This window comes from Phodopus roborovskii, unplaced genomic scaffold (genome assembly GCF_943737965.1).
Source record: "Phodopus roborovskii unplaced genomic scaffold, PHOROB, whole genome shotgun sequence".
In the NCBI taxonomy this organism is placed as follows: domain Eukaryota; kingdom Metazoa; phylum Chordata; class Mammalia; order Rodentia; family Cricetidae; genus Phodopus; species Phodopus roborovskii.
The window spans coordinates 10,617,566-10,640,115 of NW_026125444.1; the positions used below are offsets into that span (position 1 = coordinate 10,617,566).

The 22,550-nt window shown below is 37.6% G+C and overlaps 1 protein-coding gene across 8 annotated transcripts in view; it reads right to left on the minus strand.

Annotated features, from left to right (window-relative positions):
* Cadps2 (calcium dependent secretion activator 2) overlaps nucleotides 1–22,550 on the minus strand; it is a 481,095-nt gene that overhangs the window by 281,145 nt on the left and 177,400 nt on the right. For all 8 annotated transcript variants that reach the window (XM_051175754.1, XM_051175752.1, XM_051175755.1 and 5 more), the window contains exon 3: nucleotides 8,211–8,543. In XM_051175754.1, coding sequence (XP_051031711.1) covers nucleotides 8,211–8,543 — 333 coding nt within the window. The remainder of the gene's footprint in view (nucleotides 1–8,210; nucleotides 8,544–22,550) is intronic.

The window sequence follows — 22,550 nt, forward strand, 5'->3', positions numbered from 1 at the left end:
ACACCTTGAGGGAAATATCCAAATCTGGGTCATGTATCAGACAAATATGTCATTTTAAATTTGCAAGATAAAAAAAAAATCTCCATTAAAAAATAACAGTAGCCTAAGGGCTGCTGAGATGGCTCAGCAGTTAAAAGCACTTGCTGCTCTCAGAGAGAACCAGGGTTTGGTTTCATGCAAACACATGGTGGCTAAAAATATCTGTAATGCTAGTTTCAGGACATATGTATCTACTAATATACATAAAATAACTCTTAAAATCCCAATAGCCTTCACATATAGCAAAAATGTACTCTCAGAGAAGATATTTTTAAAAAATATACTACTTTTAGTAGCTCAAGAAATATCTAATATTAAGTCTAATAAAAAAAACTGAAAGACCTCTATGGTAAGAAATTATTAAAAAGACACTAGATGATGGAAAGATCTTTGCTCTTGGATTGGCAGAATTCATATCATGAAAGTGGTTGTACTTATAAAGTACATATAAAGAGTTACTATGATATCCATCAAAACTCTGATGTCATATTTCATATATCTATGAAAGACAATCATATAGACACAACTGGAGGTGTCCTCCCACAATGCCTCAATCATATTGCAATTGATCATGAAGGACAAAGACATCATTCCAAACTATAGTTGAAATAGTACACTCATTAGCAGCTGAGAAAAGAAACAAGTATATTAGCAAGTACATCTCTCCTAGCATTATGAAAAATTCTCATCAGTTTGTAAAAGCATTCTTGGTTTTAAAAATGAAAAAGTTGAAAACATTTTCTAATATCAACAGGCTAGACCTAAACAAAGAAGAAAAGCAAAAGCAGAGGTTGGAGAGGCTGTAACTGTTAAAATGAAATGCACATTTGACGCGACATTTGAGGAGAAATATTGTTAAGCAATGTCCTCTACTTTATACTTTTATGACAGTATTATCACTTGGTAGATTGACCACCATGCTTTAGCTGGGACTGTAGGTGCGAGCCACCACACCTAGTCAACAAGACAAAGCAGGCAAACAAACACAAAGCAAAACCACCTAACAAAACAAGGACCAAGTCTAGCTATACAGCCCAGGCAGCCCCCCAACTCCAGATTATATCTCAGGCTCTGTGGTGTGGGTATTAGAAGAGAACATCACCACACCCAGAAGCAACAATCTTTGAGTGGCCATACATAAGCCCAAATTAAGAAAATAAATGTATAGTGGAGTAAATCCCATTAATAAAATGTATAATTTGAGATATTTACAATCCTAAAAAAATCTAATTTTTAGAGGGAAAATTTATTGAATATTACTCAAATTCACTTAAATCAACCTCATCTAATTTATAGTACAAGGCAATTGCATGAGAAAGAAGTAACCATATTTATAAGCATTTATAGTTATTTCAATCATCTATTTTAGTATTTCAAATTTACTTAACTCAAACTCATCTAATTTACAGCATAAGGAAGTTCTGTAGAAAAGAATTACACATAGTCATAGTTATAAGTATTTATAGGTATTTCAATCATCAATTTTAATCTCAAAAATTAGAAATAATAAAATTTATTTACTCTCAAGGTCTTAATCATACTTGAACATTTTAAGTATTTTTGACATTTCAAATTATATATATGCAAAAATACCCCTAAGCAATTATAATTGTCCTCATTTATTTTTTTTGAGAGTTATTGATTGTAACTCTACATAAAATGTGCACTTATTTCCACTAAAATAATGCTAGAAACACAACTAGATTCTGAAGTATAATAAGTGAAAAAGAAGATGGTGGTAGTGACATCTTTGGAACATTTTTCTTCCACTTCAATGTTCTTTTGCAGGCTTTGAAATGAAGTGTTCAGAACATTTAACACCTCATGGTTTCTAAGCTTCCTGGGTGGGTGTGCAGGCAGGCGGGGGCGGGGCATAGGGGAAGAGGCAAGAAACACAGTAATTACTTATTTAAGTAAGTGAAGTTTTATATACACAGCCTAAATCTGAAATCCAAATTCATCTCCACAACTAATGTTAAAAGGGTTTGAAAGCTTTTGGAGAAACAGAATCATATACACTAAATTTTAACAATTCGCAAATATTTCTGGTTACCTGGCAGTTCTACAATATTCTTAAATCCCCTTCAAGTTCTCAGACAACAGGGAATTTAGGATCGGGATAGTTAGAGATCAAGAGCTCAATTAACTTCGCTTTGACTTTTGAGTAAATCTAGGTGAGTCATTTTATTCAGTTAATGGAATGAGATTATAAAATTTGATGAAGGTTGCTTTTGGCAGAAAAGATTGAGATCTAGATAGCTGTAAAAATTGAGTTACTTAATCCTCTTAAAATCTAAATATAGAGGCAGAAAGATAAGGATTGACATGGGTACAGAGGGTACTATGTATGTTCTCTCCAGGCTCTGGTCATGTAGGGATGCTTGTTTGTACGGTTTGGAAGACCCTTAGCTTCCTATATGGATGTCATTGCAAGCCATGGCCCTAACTCCTACTTGCAGTCTGTATGTGTCTCTGTCCTAAAGAATAAGCAAAATTCTCATTTTGGTAAGGTTCTTTATGATATGTCTAAATATATTATCCTGCAGAATGGAGCTGTGCCGCGAGTTACTACATCACTGTGGCATTTACAAAGGCATGCTTTTAAAAATTAAGGCTACTGAATATCTAGATCTTATCTGTCACTGTATTGCTCTCATTTCACACAATTCATGGAGCATATTATCTATAATCCATGTATGGTTATGTATAATGGGCATACTAATTAATTTGAACATGCTGTATTCACCTTGTGTCATATAATGATCTTTAATAAACACATTTAATTTCTGGTTAAAGAAAATGGGCTGGCTAATGTAACTTATTATTATTATTTTTTTTTGTAAAATAAAATTGCTTAGTAATTTAGACTACAAGGTGCCTATCATTAATGTCTAGTATTATCCCTGTCACTGCATTTTGAATATTCTGAAATTAGGCTTTTGACTGACTTTGTCCTAACTTACAGTACTTTTACTATTCTGGTCTAACTAAATCATGGCTAATGATCTGTAGAGCTATGATAAACATTCCGGATATGTTCTTCATGATATGTCCTTCTAGTTTCTTACCTGTATTTCTTCCTATCATTTTGTTGCATGGATGTGCACCACTACAAACATACTATCCTCAAACCAAATGACGACTGGTGTTAATTTTAATATATCTAATTTATGGTAATGCCTAGATTATTATTTCTTAGAATCCATTTTGTTATAATTTTATGACAAGTATATATTATATATTTATTTTAAAAATAACAACTAAGTATCTATTTTTCTTTCAACCATCCCAGACTTCATAGCTTTAGCATGTTATGTTTTATCTCCTGATTTGGAGTTTTAAAAGCTTCCTTAATGCATTAATTCTGTTAATTATTAAGTTATTGGTTCTGAGCATAAGTAATGTTAATGGTGGTACTTTTTAAACATAAGCTTTCTGTTTTAAGCCAGATGTTACTGTGCAGCTATAGGACAAGGGATCTAACTAGTTGACTTCTAGCAAGTGCCAGGAGCAGCCATGGTAAAGGTCTTTCCTAATCTAGATGTTTATGTCTCCATTTTCCAGGCCACAAAGACCCACTGGGTGTTTGGGGCCTCCACATCTCCCTGAACAGCTCTCTAATCTGAATCTCTGACCATAAAATATATAATATGTTTTTATTATTTTTTTATTGGACCACAGCTGGCAAATCTAAGAGCCTATGTGAGAACAAACCCTAGGAAGACTGTGACACTGTGAGAAGCTTTAAACCTTTCTTGGGTGTCAGGAAGCTTGCAGACAGGCTCCGACAGGCCCCCTTTGCACTCTTCAAAACCAGATTTGCTATTACTCTTTCCAGAATATTCCTTTCTAATAAAACACAGTGTTTTCTATGACTTCTGCCTTTCTTTCCTTTACAAATTTTGTTGGAAGACAACAACAACAACAACAAATAAAAACCAACATGTACATATACACACAGAGAAGGGATGACATGTATGCATGTATTCCACTTGAAGAAAAGAGTAGGTAGTTTTTTTTCCCCTTAATTTACTTCATAGTTTCTGCAAAACCACTGTAATTCCTCAGAAAAATTTCCCCTGTGAGAGTAGGTTTTGTTGATTTTTTCACTTATTTTTAAGGATCAATCTCTAGACCTTTCTTCAATCAAGAACTCAAAAGAATTCCATTTTCAGTTCAAACACATAAAGAGCTTGGACCATTATCACCCCCATCCTTAAAATCAAAGGCTGAACAAATAGAAAAATGAGACTTTTCTTTTTACTTTAAATTTTTAATTCATTTTATATACCAACCACAGTTTCCCCTCCCTCCCCTCCTCCAGCTATTACCACCTCCTCCCCATCCCACCCCACAATCCACTCCCCATAGAGTAAATGAAGGTTGGAACTTCAAGTTGAGGCAGGGCCAAGCTCCTTCCCACTGTGTCAAGGCTGAGAAAGGCATTCAACCATAGGGAATGGGCTCCAAAAAGCCAGCTCATGCAGCAGGGACAAAGACATTTCTTAGACTTAAAGACCCCAAACCTGGGGAAAACATTAATCAAAATGTGAAAACACACAAATTTGAGAGGTACACTATTTGAATGAGCAGGAACCAGATGACATGCTGGTGGAATGTTTGAATACATAGTAGTTTCTATGAGGTACTAAGCTGAATACAGAGACTAAGTCAGCTCCCTGTCTCACTGACTTCCCTTCTCGTGATAAAGATGCAAGAGAATGTCCCAAGTAGCCATGGAAGGAAGAGTAGAAGGCTTTTTCTAAATTTATCATATCCTTTTCCAAACTGAGGGAAAAATTTTTCCAATGGGAAATGCTGAACACTTCTTCCAGCTTCAGTGAAACAATACCATCACACCTGTGGCTTTCCTGCCTCATTTACTGGAGAAACAAAACCCGGACCATAGAAGCTCAGTGATCAGGATAACGGAGCTTAGGGATGTCTGTAGTCCAGAAAGAAATAAGGGATTTTTTCCTCTGGACAAGAAACAGAAAAACACAAAGGTTCTATCACAGAGACATAGGTCCACCTAAAGATTTAATTAGACTAAAAGGCACCCCCCTTACCATTTCCAGGAATTGCTATGGATACGTCTCCAACATAGCATAGACTACAGCCAAAACTGATATGAGATACAGACTCTCTGTGGAGTGCATAGGAAGCCCAGAATCAAGGAACATAGGAACAAAAACAAGCATGGATGGAGGAGAAGTTATGGAACCCTACCCCTCACTGCTGAACTATTTCCTGCTGATAGACTCGGGGAGAGAGAGCAAACCATTGCCTTCGGTTATACCCAGGAATGATCCCATCAGTCATAATGACACAGTGAACACAATTATGGGAAGTGCATGAATTGTTTGCAGTGTTAAGGTGACATACTACATGACTATTAATTAGTTTTTAATTTATTCATCTAAAATTATTCACAATTATAGCAGCGATGCAAAATAAGGAACATGAAAAGGATGCAGAAATTAAGAGAAATAGATTTGCATAAAGGAAGGATATGAACATGATAGAAGAAGTCACTTCCAATCTAATCACTACACCATGGCCTGGTTAAACCAAGTGCCTCACAAACTAAACCAGAAGTCATGAATCCGGGAAAGGGGCTAGTAGAGATGGAAGAGAAGTGAGAAAGTGTAGCAAGGATTAAAAATGGACTGCATTATAAACATGTATGAAATCATCAAATACAATTAGTCAATAATAAAAAAAAACAGACACAAGCATACTGGGGAGACTTGGAAGTTTCAGGTATGTATGGTCACAGGAACAGACACAACTAATCCACAGTGAGATTAGCACAGTTCTCACAAGGAAGTCATTTTAGCTTAGAACCTATCATCTGATATAACATACCTGCTTTCTATAACAATCCAAGATGCACGTAAAGAGATGAAAGAGACTGTAAAGGGAAAAAGCAAACATCTCAGCCAGAAACAACCGTCAAACAAGGAGACTAAATTACAACTATTAATATGCTGCTAGTCTCAAAGGGAAAGGTTTAAGACTCAACAGAATGTATTAGTGCTAATAAAAAAAAGCATTGTGACAGTAATGAAGAATGCCTCATTCATAACAGATAAGTTAATTGTTTAAGGCAATTAACTGTCACAACATACTGAATGACTATAGTATATCAGTCAAGATGATTATACCAATACAACACGAGAAAGGAGAAAAAACTTGGGAACCCTGAATTACAAGGAAGCAGAACTGTACTTACAGTCCTCTAGTGTCACAAGAGGGGGGATCTAGGCCACATTAAGATATACAATGTATAACTTAGGATACCTAGTAAATGTACTTAAAAACTGAATATGTACACTATATCAAAAGAAGATATACAATGAAATCACAAAAGGTATTAAAATTACAGGAGGCAGGAAAGGAGATAGGAACAAAGGCAAAAGGAAGAAATGGCAAAGGAGTATATTATTTAAGTCAACTATAGTAATCACTTTAATTATGAGTGGTTTAAACATAGGCATTGAAAGACAAAACTATATGAGTGTGTGTAAACAAAACAAAACAAACCTTCAAGACTCAATTACATCTTCAAAAATGAGTAGTTATGTTAAAACACAAGGAAAAAATATCTACCATGCTAATGCTAATCATAGGAAAGCTGCAGCTAGCTCCATTAGTTTAAGACAAAGTAGGCTTTAGAGAAACAACAAAGAACATCATGATAAAGGATGAAATTCTACAAGAAGACAGAACAGGTATTAATAGATATGTCTACATGAGACAAATTCTGATGGAACTGAATGTAAACATAAACCCACTATTACATCAGTGATTTAAAAAAATAGAAGTATTGTGTGCTGCAAATCACAGAAGAGAGAAATTACAATGCCTAAACCTCAAATGTAAGAACAGTCCTATAAAGACAAAAGATTTTGTGTTAATAACCATAGCCTCGTAATATGTATACAGGCCTGTATAAGCAATATATTGGAACATGTAGATAATTACTTGGGAGGTTCAACCACTACACTGCATTTGGAACATGGCAAGCAGCTTGTTTTCTTTAAACTAGACTTTTGATAAATAAATTCTCACTAAAGATCTACTGAATGATTGAATCTCAATTTTATTACATATTGATGTTCATCGATATTAACTGCACAAAAGAACCACTGTGGACACTATGACATGCAATATCTTAGTTGTACATATTTGTTAATACATAAGATTGTGATTTGCAGTCATCCTCAACTATCAAATTACCACCTGGCTTAAAGACACAGTGAAAACAATTACAGTGAGTACATGAATTGTTTGTAGGGTTAAGGTACATACTAATCTATTATTAATGAAGTCTTCATTTATTCATCTAAAATTACTCACAAATTAGGGATGCAAGGTAGAGAACAAGAATAGGATGCAGAAATTAAGAGAAATAAATTTTCAAGAAGATAAAAAATAAGTACGTATATAATAGAGAAGTGTAATGCTTAATGAATTTTAAAATGTAAGAATTTTGTTCATTTGAATAGTATATTATGGCTGAGTTAAATAATGTATACAGCCAAAATAAGCAAAAATGCAAATACCTAAGAAATACATTATTAGACAAATCATTCAGTCTAAAAATGAAACCATATGAGATTTTATTCAATTTTTCATATTCATGACTAGAATTACAACTTAAGAGAAAACATGTTATTAGCTGACATTGCTTTAAATTAGCCACTTTAACAATCATCCTCAATTCATTTCTACCAGGCTGAGGTAAAGAAAAATTTGAAATTTCAATTACTTCCACAACACTCTGAAGACTAGCATTACACCTTTATGACAAATTATTTTGCACTGAGGAGCACTGGCTCATTATATACTGGGGACATTGCAGAGGACTGTCATTTTTCTATTCAGGGCTCTCCCTGTATATGCCTAGGAGGCACAAACCTGATGTCCTTAAATAGGGCACATGGGACCAATCATGACTGGCTAATGACACTGACATTCTCCTCCCTCCACCCAACGTCTTTCGGAGATGCTTTCAAACATCACTCTTCGATTTAATAAAATTCAATCTCACTCAACTATCCATGAAAACTGATTGCAGAATGTAAAACACTTCTTCACAGGGTGAAAACCAGTCAGTGTTCCTTCCATGCACCAGACATGGGAAGAGCAGACATCACAGTACTTACCTGGCATGCATTGTAAAGTAGCTGATGTTCCAGTTTTTTAATACCCAGAATCTGCTGGAACATTTCATAGAGCTGTTCCTTGCTCAGAATAAGCTCAGACACGGCACTCAGCGTCATCCTGTTTGGCTGTTTGCACAAGTCTTCTTCTCCCCTGTAAATGGCATCGTATTTGGCTATCCATGAGCTCAGCACAGTCTCTTTGCTCAGGCCGTCTATTTCTGGCAAGCTGCGTACACGTTTTTCTATGTTTTTCTTGAATACCTCTCTGAAATCATTAGCAGAACACCCTCCACTCTGAACCATTCTGGCCACTCGGTCACTCTTTAGAAAAACCTGAAAAACAAAAATCAAACACATCTGTTATTAGGCATGGTTACTAAAATCTATGCTTTAAGAAATCTAGCCTGGGAACCAAATGTTCTACCATGGCTCCAAATACATTTGTGTTATACATAACACAATTCTAATACAATACATGATGACATAGGAAAGGAGTCCCAAATCTCTTGGGACTGTTGAAATGCTGAGGCAGTAAACAGTCCTGAGGAAGTAGAGGTAACCTACATATTTCCCATCTGGAGGTCAAAAACACATACACAAAAGGCTTCTTTAACGTGTAGTCCCAGTGGTTGTTAACTGGGCCTTGAAAGGAGGCACTAGAGTTCTGTCTCATTCCTCTGCTGCCTGTGAACACAAGGCTAAAACAATGGTCTAGGAAGTAAGAGTCATTCAGGAAACACTACATCCTCTGAAACTTTTACTTAGAGAAGTGCTTCCCAACCTCCCTTTAACATATTTCCTCATGATGTGATGACCCCCAACCATAAAACTCTTTTCATTGCTACTTCATAATTATGATTTTGCTACTGTTATGAATCATAATGTGAATATCTGTATTTTCTGATGGTCTTAGGGGAACCCTGTGAAAGAGTTGTTCCACCCCCAAAGGGGTCGTGACCTGCAGCTTGAGAACCGCTGACTTAGAACTCACCAGATTCAGAAGCTAGAAGAACCAAACTGTTGTTTATAACTCTCTCAGCAGCCCTCCCATCTTCTTCTTTCTCATTCAAATGGGTAAGAAAGTAGCTGGAAATACATGGCCAACTTCCCTACGCGTATTTGGGAGTCATGGGTAACTATTAAGTACAAGAGCGTGTGGAGGCCAACAGTTTTGTAGAACTACAATTGAAGTCAATAAACATCCTATGTAGCTGTTAACCCAAATTACTTCAAGACACAGGGGTCAGAGATGTTTGGCCCCTTCTGATCTCATCAGCTCCCCAACTTCTTAAGACTGGCCTCGTTACTAGAGAAAAGGATGTGAGGAGAGGGAAATACTTGTAAGAATGTTGTCAGTTTGCACTAATATTAGGTAAGAATATTGCACATCTAATATTCATTATTACCAGGTAACATAATCAATAAAAAGCAAAACAAACAAACAAACATTACAGAGAGATAGACTAATGAAACACGTAAGGGGAGATGAGTAGCGACAACACCACATTTTGAAGAAACACAAGATTTGGTACTGATCTTTCTTGTCTTCTAAATTAAAGATCTAAACAGCATTGCATATTCATTAAACAAATGTTTTGTCAACAATATGCCCATGAATCTAACAACTATTTTGTAACCAATACGAATCACATGATACTGCTACTGTCCCTGCTTTCTTCTTCTATGCCACAGATTTTTCCAGGAGAGACTGAAAAACCAATGCAACTATTATGTGCTATTATATACTGCTACTAATATGCTTATAGGAAAGAAATGCCAATTAAAAGCTATTTTGTGCATGTGTGTATGTGTTTGCGTGTGTGCACATGCATGTATGTATGCATGCATGCATGCATATTGCGAGCATCTATGAATATCTACAGACAAGAAGAGCATATCATTTGTCTTTATCACTCGTTAGCTAGTCCTCTGGTGCCAGGCCTTTCCCTGTACTTGTGATTTGTTTTCTTAGTTCGGTTGGAAACTAGCCAGCTCTACCTACCCTCCGAGGCCTAGTCTCTTCATGAACCTGTGGTCTTCACTTTATTAGCTAGGCTAGAAGCTAGCCACTCTACTGTACCTGAGTGCTGGGGTTATGGGTGTGCAGGGAACATCTGGCTTGTTACATGGGTGTTGGGTTCTTATGGTTGTGCTGCAAGCATCTTGACTGGTGAGTGATGGGGTATGTCATTCTGTAAATATGTTTCTCTTATTGGTTAATGAATAAAGCACTTTTGGCAAATACGAAGGGAAGATAGGCAGGACTAGGAGACAAGGAGGATTCTGGGAGATGTAGGAGATTCGACAAGAACTCTGGACCCTCTCTCCAGTAAGATAAGACCATGTGGAAATAGATTAATAATAAATGGGTTAATATTTAAGACAGAGCTAGCCAATAAGAAACACTAGTAACAGGCAAACCGCTTTAAATCTAATACAGCATCTCTCTGTGTTATCTGAGGCTGACGCAGCCGTGGGGCCAGGATGGCGGGAAAATGGATCATAACAGATGAGCTCTATCTCCACCTCCCCAAAGGGCAAGTGTGTTCCTAAGACTCAGAAGTTAGGGTTACACCATTTGACTAGCACACAACACTGTATGTGTGTAAATCCGCTACACACATGGACCACACGAGTCAGGTGACTCACTTAATGCTACAATCTGGCATGTGTGGCCTCCTGACTCCAAAATTTTCCCAAATGCTTTTAGTTTTCTTTTGGGTCATTCACAAATCTGTTTTCGTTTCTAGTTCAGCCAATGTTACTTAAATATTTAGGTCGCTTGATGCCATGCTACAGCATTAGTACCTTATACCTGAGACAATCACAAATATAATTTATACATACAGTGCATGCTATCTCTTTACAGCTAGGGATCTTTTTTATGATCGGAAAGTCTCTACACTTGGTTTTTCTGTCTCCAAGCCAAACAAATTGTATCTGGACAGATACGAAAACCATGGGGCTTGTACCTCTAATCCCAGAACATGGGAAGCAGAGCTAAGGGGATCCCCAGTTCAAGGCCTGCCATATAATTACTTTAACAATAACCTTGGTTATGAAGTAAAACCAATGTTTTTAAAAAGGAGTGAAGCTAATAGAGTTTTTAATAATTCTAAGTTGGGGAGAAAGGAACTCAGATATTTAGTAATATATTTTGTGTGGAAATGACATTACTTGAGAAGTCAAGGGGACATCACTATTTCTCTTCTTTTTTCTCATAAGGCATTAGCAGTCAATATAAGTGATTATATATTTTACATTATACATAAATCACAAAATTGTATCATGATACCTATCAATTACATATAGTAATTATATTTTAATTAAACACACTCAATTGTTTACATATGTAAATATATTTTTGGTTATAGATGTTTCTTAAGTTGGATATATAGAAGCCAAGGAGTTAAAGGGGAACATCCAGACACCACTATTTCATACCATTTAAAGCAGTATCAATGGAGTAAGCCACAGGTGGCACATTGTTTAAAAAGGGCTTGTTATTACTTGTAGCCAGGTGACACTAAATATAGACAGCTATTTATTAGACACCCCAAGAGTGCCTTTTCAGAGCACCATATACACGAAGAGATTTCCAGTAAGTTCAAGAGGCTAGTGAGAGAGCCAGGGAGCCAGACCAGAGCCACCATAGGTTTCTAATAGCCCCAGCCTGGGACCAGGCCTTGGTTTCCAGTTTAAGGGAGTTGGCTGGAGCTGAGCAAGCAGTGATCAGGAAACAACCAATCAGCAGAGGCCTCACAGCCTCCCGTATGCTAAAGATAGTTTTCCCTATCCTGCCACTGGAAAGTCCCTATCCACTAGAGCCAACCACCAATCAGCCCCCAGACTAATCTCTCCTCACCTGGAATTCCCTAACCCAGTTTAACAGGGGCCTGAGAGCCTCTCTGGTCTTTGGCGTTTGCCACCCCAACATGTTCCTTCCTTCCTTCCTTCCTTCCTTCCTTCCTTCCTTCCTTCCTTCCTTTATTCCTCCCTTCCTTCCCTCCTTCCTTCCCTCCTTCTCCCTGTCCCTCCCTTCCTCTCTTTTAAACACTCTTACTGATTGTATATATGACTGGTGGTCTTTTATGGGAATTCCTGCAGACCCTAACAGCGAGCATCTCTCTGTGGACTTCACCTCAGAACTCAAAAGAAAAAGATCCCCTATGTCCACCACTGTGGCAATACTTTATTGCTATTCCATGAAATATGTATTTAGTGAGATCTCGGGTTGGTAGAATGGGATTCTCTTCTGGATTTCTTCCTCCCTCCCTCGGATGCTCTGTCTCCTGTTTCTAATACTTCTTTCATGGCTTTCTTTGCCCACAGTAGCCATCTACTCTTGTTCATGCATTGCCTCTTGTTTATGTATTTCCTGCTCAGTTATATGGGGTTTGTTTCCCAGTTGGTTCAAGAAAAGAACTACTGGTGACATGTAATGCTGCTTCTCTAGAAAATCCCTAATATTGAATCTTTTAGAAATCGCACAAAGTGTACCAACCCTAACTAGAAAATATATATCTATGAACAAATATCTCCAGTCTCACTCTGGGAGAACTATGGATTTCTAATATTCTACAGGAGCAGTTATTTTGTTTTGTCACTCTGTTGTCTAACATTTAGCCAAGAGGTAGATTGCCTTTAAGTGACCCTAGTTTTGAAGAAACACCACAAATGAACATGTCTTCGGGATTGTTTCCCCCTATAAAACCATAACCAAGGCTGCATTAACACACTCCAACTATATAACTGACATTTGTTAAATGGTAATAAAATTCAAGGACTCTACTAAGTGTTCATGGCACACAGATGAATCCATCAAAGACCAAACCCTGACAAGCCCATGAGCCCTGAGGGGAAAAGATAAACAAAAGGAAATAGGTAATGAACAATAATGGATGTTTATATAAAAGGAGGGAAAACAAAGGAAATAGAGTTAATAACTCTGGTGGAAAGTGAGACGGAGATAGAGAAGAGCCCAGAACAGAGACAGGGACCTGTCTTTAATGGTCTGTGAACTGTGTGAAGATAAAAGGGAGAATAAAGACAGTTTAAGTAAATGAAAGGGAGCAAAATGAATACAAGAATAAAACACTGATATCTCCAAAGGGAAGTTTGAAAACTTTCCTACTATATACTGATACCAGGAAGACTCCTAGAGATCAGAAGAGAAAATGTCAAGTGTGTAAGAGAGAAGTCCAGGTTCTACCTGACAATGGTTAACTTCGCTTACCAACTTGATGAGATGTGGAATTAACTAAGAAACATGCCTCTGAGAGGTGGGTGGATCTGTAGGATGGTTTCTAGAAAGATGAAATGAGAGTGGACCATCCTACCTGGTGGGTAGCACTTCCCCAAGCGGGCATTCACTGCATAAAGAGGGCAGAGGGAAAAGCGGTGCCAATTTTGCCTGTAGGCCTTCACTCCTTGCTGGCATGACTACTGATGAGTCCGCTGACATTAGAATCTACCATCCAACAAGGGCTAGACCAGCAGCTCCCTGACAATATTCCAGTCTTTTAGAGTTAAATTAGAACTGCGAAGTTACCCAGCCTCATAGCTGTAGACAGAAGTTTCAGTTCTACCTGGTCTTGCAGCTGTTTAGTCCCAAATAAACACACCGAGGCGTAAACTCATTATAAACTGTTTGGCGGATGGCTCAGTGTGTTTATTTGGGAATGAATGTCTGTGGGACCAGGTGAGTCAGAAATACCTGTCAACACATAGGCTAAGTAGCTGCCAGGTTCTCAGTCCCTCCAGTGCATGGTCTGATTCCCCATTCTATAGCATGAAGGCCAATCTATTAAATCCCCATTGTTATATATGTTCACTTTATCAGTTCTGTTCCTCAATGGCAGTGGTTCTCAACCTTCCTAACCCTGGACCCTTTAATACAGTTCTTCATACTGTAGCGATCCCCAACCATAAAATTATTTTTGTTGCTACTTAGTAGCTATAATTTTACCACTGTAATATAATTATTATAATGTAAATACCTGATTTTCAGGCTGTGACTCCCAAAGGGGTCCTGACCCCATAGGTTGAGAACCACTGCTCTAGAGAATCCTTACTAATGCAGGGGTCTATGGTGGCTAGAGGACCTAGTGTTAACACACTGAGAAGTATGTTTCTAACAGTGGTGCCAGCAACAAAGTTAACAGCAAACTACTGGAGCTAAGCTAGAGACCCATGATCAAAAGGAGACAGCAGCCTTGATGAATTAGTACAAGGCTGAAGGCGAGGCAGGAAGGAGCTAAGACAGACAGATAGAATACCTTCCTGGGTTATAAGATATAGAGACTAAGGTGGGAAAATAGGATTTTCATTTATACCTGAAATTAATAATAAGCACGAAAAAGTATATCTATTTACATATGTTGTTTTTTATAAAGTGATCGATATGGTGAGTGTTAGCAATAATTAATTTGGACAATGATCAGAAAAAGAGTACAGTGAAGATAAAATGGTAAAAGTACAGTGAAGAACAAAAGCCTAAAGATTCTATAATTAAATAACTAAATTAAATAAATAAAATCTAGAAAAACTGTTTCCAGGGAATCAAGAAAACAGCAAAATGCACACACACACACACACACACACACACACACACACACACACACAGAGAGAGAGAGAGAGAGAGAGAGAGAGAGAGAGAGAGAGAGAGAGAGAGAGAGAGGTAGTGAAGGCAGGAGATACTTCCAAAGTCAACAGCAAGGAAGAAGTAGAAGCCTCTAGCACAAACAGATCAAATGAAAACAGATCTGTTTGCTGCTTCTTGCTCCCAGTCCACCATGGGCAGGGGACATGTACCTGACCAAAGAGGAAAAGCCAGCTGCAGGAAGGAGCGAAGGGGACAAGGCACAATAAAATTAAGACAGGAACATAACTTGTGCTTTTAGAAAGTGTGAATGGAAAACAATGTGGGAGAGAAGCAAGGAAAGCTGGGAAATCACAGACTAACTCAGCAGTGCAGAAGACCCAGCAGAACCAACACTGGGTCACTTTCGAGATGAGGTTGTCACAGGCTGTGACACTCTTTCTTGCTCTTGAACCTGCAACATGTGCCCTGTGGGAAGAATGTTGCTGAGAAGCAAGGACCTGTGGTCTTCACTCTAACAGCCCTTAATGAACAGAAGTCTGCCCAGAACAATGTCAGTGAACTGCAGGGCTAATTCTTCAGTCGCGACTGATCCTGGAGGTGCCCAACATATTAGCTGACAATTTGATCTCATCATCCTTTTAAGACACTTTAAGCACAACACCCCACCTAGGCTGTCTCCTAGACTCTTACTTGAGAAATGATGAGATAGTCATTCATAGATTTTTATGCTGATATTTTTTAAATGATCTGTTATGAAGGAAGAGGTTCCTTAATCACACATCCATAAGGTGCATCCTCTTACTGCATTTGGGTGTCACTACCACCATCTCTTAAGAGGAAGCCCTAGTCTTATTGTAATGTCTTGACATGTTTGGTTGATATCCCTGAGAGCCTGCTGAAGGGAAACAGGAGAGGGTCTGGGGAGAAGGGGGAATATGGGGAGGGTCTGGGAGGAGAGGAGAGAGGGAAACTGTAGTTAGGATGGAATATATGGGAGAAGAGAGAATCAAAAACAAAATAAAGAGGAAGCCATGTCTGCCTTCCATTTCTCACCCTTCATTCTTTACCTTCTTACCCTGCAGTTTTCTTCTGCACAAAACACTATTTGACATAAATTGATTATATGTCTCCCCAAAGTAAAAAAAGCAGACAAGAGGGTTGATTCCATTTTGTTTGCTGATGAGTCTGAAGTCTAAAAAGAGCCTGTCACTTATTAGGAGTAAAAAAAATATATATATATGGTGTGTTAAGAAAGTAATGAGTGCCTGAAGATGACTCTTCAGTGATTGAGCTGAGAAGGTCAGATACAAATCTAGTGGCAGGTGTCCTAAGATCTGGATGGCTGCCGGAGAGACATGAGGAGAAATCTGTAACTAAAAGCAGGGGGAGAGCTATGCTCAAAAGGCATGAGCTCCAGAATACAAGAGCTTTGCAGGGAACAGTTCTCTTGGCTCTGTACAAAGAAGGGTGGGCCTGCTTATCAGATGCTACACTTCTTTTCTGAGGTACCATGCTGGTCACCATCTGGCAGTTCTGGGGTATACTCCACTTTGCTTCTATCATCTTCACAAAGGGTAACCACCCCGAAGGCCCCCATTCGCATTTGCTGTAAGACCTCTGATACCACTGAGTCCTGTTCCTGTAAGTCCCAACAGCATTGACATTCACAAGTCTCAAGTCAGTTTAAAACACTTCCCTACACTCATGGTGCCTCCTGCCCCAGTGTCAGATACCAATATCTATCCTCGAGACCTGGAAAACATCCCTGACTCATTTTCCTCGTGCTATTTCTGCTCACACATAACTTGTTTACACAGTGTGCTGCTCATCCTATGCCAGGAGTCCTTTAATCCCCTTTCACTGCTTCATATCCTACAACAGTTCTTCATGTGTCTTCCTATGAGTAAACTGCCAACTGACTCTCTGCCTTATGAGATTTCAGGCAGATAGCAAGTTTCATCATTCATTACTTTACCGAACATATATTCTTCCCTGACACAAAGATAATATTAAAATAACAACAACAACAAAACTCAGGTCATGTCAACTCAATAGTTTAAAATTAATGTTTATACCTAGGTCTCCATGACTTTACAAAACAATGCCAATTCCCTATCTTACCTGGAATTCACTCTCTCTGTGGATTCATCTCAATGCTTCAGTCATCCTGGTCAGCCAAAAATTTTACAGTCTATTTTATCATCATTTAATTATCTTCAGATCTCAGCGATTCCTCCCCAGTCACCTTATACATAAAACATAAAACTTCCTTTTTCCTTTAAAGTACTTTTCACATTGCAACTATAATAATTAATTATTAATTAAATACTAACTAGCAGATTCATATGTTTTAATCAATAAATCCCACAAAGTCAGAAACTATTTTATCTCACAGTCTGTAACACCTAAGCCTCAAGCCAAACACACAACAAGCACTTATGAAATATCTATTGCATGTGAGCAAGTAAGCTTTGAGCACTTTGTTTGGAAGAGCGATTGGCTGGTGATCTAATTCTTCTACTCATTCGGTTGCATGCTCTCAATATACATCAACAGGAAGGAATACTGATTTAGTTTTCCATGCTTGTATACAACAGAACAACATTGTAGAAAGAGAAGATCATGAGCAATGATGTCACCAAAAAAAAAAAAAAAAAAAAAAAATGAGAAAAGTCTAGTGCTGAGAGCAGGAGCCACTCTTGAGGTGCCAAGCTGGATGACAAGTGGTAGACAGCTCCAGGATTTAACCCAACACCAGAGGCACCACAAAAAGCAAACAACCAAAAACAAAACAAAACAAAACAAACAAAAACTGGGAAGAAAGAAATCAGTGAGACAATGAAAGAATATTGGCTTTCAAGTTATGAATTCTAGTCACTTTCATAACTCATCCATTAACAAATGAAGGAGATTTTGTACTATGTTACAAGAAGACAGTATAAGTCATGGAACTTATCCATTTGAATGGGAGGTGAGAAAATATCTGAGAGGAAAGGGAGCACATTGAGTATTGTCCAAAGGGAGAGAGATTCAAATTCCCTAGTAATTCCCATTGTCTGCATTGTTTTCCTAGAAGGAATCACACATAATTTTTACAAACAGCTTTTCATATATGATACAGTTATAATACTGTGTGACGTTGATATGCCATGTCTCATGAAATGTCACACATACATCCAGTGCCCTTTCATAACAAGAGCTATTATGGGCAGACAAACTATGACTACAATCAAGGATGGTGTTAGAGGTGGCCCCAGTCTTGGGGATTCAACCCAGTAGTTTTCTGTTCTACATCAGGAGATCATTTGTAAAATTTTGTCTGTGAAATCTCAATGGTGCCCATATGTAAGTCACATGGGAACTAAGCATATTATAAAATGCATTGATGGAAAGTACTGTCTCTCTAGAGATGATTTCATAAATTGGCACAATCACGTTTTGTTTTCTTGATTATAGTTTTCTTTTTCAGACTAAGTGGTTTAAAGCAAGAAGTGGCTAGACTAAAGACATAGTGCCTTTGGGGAAAAAAGGATGGGAAACTTGGCCTATGGATTCGATGATAATACCCCAAGATGGTCTGCTGGGTACTGACCAACACCTGTGAATTACCAGACAGTGATCTTGTGAAAATTCCACACAAACCAATTCAGCATGGGTTTTATCATCCTAACACTGGGGTGTTTTGAAACATACCTTGTATGTTATTTTTCTCTAAATTTTTGTGAAATTTAATTGTACATGGCTCTCTTGAAATGCTACTCTTCCTATTAATCTGTCTGGCTCCCATGCTGAAGAGGTCATTGAAATCTTGACAAAGTCATAGGGAACTAATGACAAAATTGAATGTGATAACTAAAAGAAACATTATCTTCAAAGGCCAAGTCTGCCTAGCTGTCCAAATAAGACTTCAAACACACTTTTCTATAGAAACACTTAATACGTACAGTGTACTGCTGATCTGAACTGCACACTGCTTCTTTTATTCAAAAGGATTTCATAATGACTGCAAAAACATTATCTTCTTGCCAATTCACTGTAGCTGTCTATGAGATGGTTCCTGGGAAGGCTGCCAGCATGTCTTGAGGCAGGAAGATGTTGAAAAAGTACAAGAGTCCCACTTATACAAGAGGCCTCTTCTCCTCAATAATGCCAAAGAAAGCATTGTCTCGTGAGTCTAATAATTTGTAATGTCCTTGAAGAATCGAATTTAGTATTTTTTTCTTAAGAACTATTTTTCAGGTGTTGTCAACTCATGAATTCTCTAACAATAATGGTGAGTTGAGTACCACTAAAAAATTAAATAACCCTTATTTTTGCAGGATACAAATTATATTTGTATCTGGTCATTCTGAAGAACCAAAGCGAGCCAGAGGTTTCTCTGATAGCACTGTATGGCTTCATTCTGTTCCCATTCACCAAGTCACCCCAACATCCTCTTTCCAATTCTGACTTCATTTGCCCAAAGCAGGTATTTTCTATTCTAAGAAAAGGAAACACTAGTTTGGTCTTCAATATTCTCTCTATGTTCCTTCCCCAATAAATATGTATCAAAGCAAATCGTGTTCTGGGTATGGTCATCACTACTGTGACAATGATATGTGTTTATCCTATATATAGTGTTACAAACAGGCACACAAACTTATCTTTCTTGTTAAACACTGAAGAAAGTCATCCCAAAAAATCTGTAGTCAAATCTCAATGCTAGCTTAGGGAAAAGGCAGAGGTTTCTCTTAGGCAGTGGGAGTATATTTTAATAAAGTTGACTTTATTAATATGGCAACTGCTAGTAGGAAACAAATCACCTTTTGTTATATAAAACCACTAGCAGTGAATGCTTGTTATCCTAACTAGTAGGGAAATGAAAAACAGCTATATTTATGTGATATATATATATATATATATATATATATATGTGTGTGTGTGTGTGTGTGTGTGTGTGTGTGTGTGTATACATACATATATTTTTTCCTCAATGTCCTCTTTTCTTCATATAGAAGGGGGCATTAGATATTAGAGAATTTTTACTGATCTGTGAATCCTAAAGGCTTTCTTCCAGTGTCAGTTGACAGCAAGCACATTAGTTTGCCTTTACAGGTACTGTTCAACTTACTTATCAGCCTACATCTTATCAGGCTAATTACAAATTGTCTTTGACCCTCTAACTACTAAGCCTGAAACATGAGAATATATCAAGGCACTTGTTTGAAGCACAAACACAAAAGAATAGGTCACTGGGCACTACCTGGTTTTCAAATTCTCTTGAAAACATACAAGAATGGGACCCTTTGAGGAGGAAAAGCCATATGTTCTCTGTGACCTGAGAAGCGACAGCCCACATTCTTCCTACATTTAATCCAATGTCTCATGGCTTGATGGACAAATCTTGAGCTAGGCTACATTCTTCTGCAAGTTCTATCAAGAAATGACTTTCTTCTGTTGCCTTCACTTTAATGGCATAAATTATTTTCTAAACATAAACTGTGTTATACATTTTAAATATGTGACATCTAAACTCCCATAATATAAGTTTACAATAAGTTCTTAAATAATTTTTAATATGCAGCTAAATATGTCATCCTTCCTCCCATGTTAAAGCTGCAGGATCTTCCAAATTTTACTGTGTCAATCTTTTTGCCTCATTCCCACTTGCACCCTGATCCACTCTGCTTCTCTCTCCATTTGGCAGTAAAAACTTAACGCACGTCAGAAAACCTATGGTTTCAAGATGTGGCATGAAACATAAGTGAGTATAAAACCACTGTAGATTTGCTTTCTAACTGCTGGAATGGATTGTTATAAATTTTCTCAAAATATTTTGCTGGTATTAGATGAGATAAAATAGATAAAAAGAGTTGTCTCTGTGTATGCATCGAACTGGACCTGGACTCCATCAGCAATACTCAGAAAATAACAAGTGCACATTCACTTCTACACTACAAATCACCTCTACTTGCAACACCTAATATTATGTATGTAGACACTTAGCAAATAGTTATTGTTCTGTATTATATTAATAAGAACTCTTTTTATAGATTCAAAACAACTGTAGTCTCCCCCTCCCCCTAATATTTTCACATCGTAGTTGTTTGAATCCAGGGATGCAAACCAACAGATGTGGAGGGGCAATTCTTCAGTAGTATACGTTCTCATGGGTGGTGATATTCAGAATGTGATCTGCGGTCCATGCAGTCACCTGGGCCATCATACATTGACAGTTTCTATACCAACAATCTAGATCCTGCAAGTGGCATTTCACTCTACTTGTTGTTTTACTTATCCCACCACTGGTTAAGCTTTTTAGTAGTCTAAGTCAAACATGATTTTTTATTGTAATATTTTCCACAATGAATTGGAAAACCAATAAATACTAGCTTTTTGCTTGAGATACAATGTCTCAAGAAACTCCTTTTATAGAAGAATAGAAGAGCATGTTGTGTCAATGTTAACAGAGAAGCTGGTGAAGATACTCTATAAGCCAAATCATTGTGTTTTCCACAATATTACCAGGATACCAGGGAGCATTTTACTGTCTTCTCCGATCCTAGGTTTTATAAGGCATCAATTGTGAAGATGGAAAGTTATTTACACCCAAGGATCTGCAGCTGAGGAATGAAGTCCCAAAATTCCAAAATAAAGAAGTTTGGTAAAGTAAATCGGTTTTAAAAACAAACAGTCTGTTATATTCAAGGGAGATGAACTCCAGATTCACTGACTAAAGTTCCTTAGTAGATTCTGTCTTACAATCAGTACCTGTTGAATGGCTTTTCCGGTTTATATCTTGTAGTTATTTATTTTTCCACCAGATGGCAACTATGTATGGGAAACAATATTACTGTTTTTTTAAATAGTAGAATCTGAGTCTCAAAACTGTGAGGAATCTGGGAGTTGTAAATTCAAAAATCTTTATAAAATGTATATCCCCTCTCCACCCTCATCACCACCACCCTACCACCCTACCACCCTACCACTAAAGCCACCACCCCACCACCAAAACCATCACCACCATGGACATGATAACGAAACTTTATCACTCTCCTTAGACAATATAGGATTTTTCATGGTGAATAACCAGAGGTCAGGATGACTACTCAAAATCTCTGTTTCCAGGTGCCAACAGTCCTTATAGATGATATTTTGTCAACTAGTTCTAACCTCTGAAATAACAAAGAAACCATAATTTTTTTCTCAAGGCCAAGTGTTTAATGGCAATTAACAAAGTCCTCTGGCTTCCAGGACAAATATACCTTGAGGGGACAAGAATATCTCCTAACCCTTCTGGTTCTTCATAGCATACAATTGGTTTTGTGTGAATGGGATTATTTATTTCTTTAAGGTGTGTTCTAGTTTCCTTTCTATTGATGTGATAAACACCATGACTAAAAACAATTTATGGAAGGATGGGTTTGTTTGGCTTAGATTTCCAGGTCACAATTCATCATTGAAGAAAGTTATGGCAAAGGCTCAAGGAGGAACAGGCATAGGAATCATGGATAAATACTGTTATTGGCTTATTCCCATGACTCAGGCTCAGTCAGCTCTGTGCCATCCAAGTACTAAGCAAGTCAAACCTGCTTAGCTACCAAGATCAGATGAGATCAAGGGTGTTCAGAGTGCTGTGGATATAAACTCAGCCTCTAGCATCACTACAGGATCCGGGATCATCAGCCCAGAGGTGGTGGCATGCACAATGGGCTAGGCAGGTCCTTCCATACCAATCAAAAAAAAAAAAAAATCAA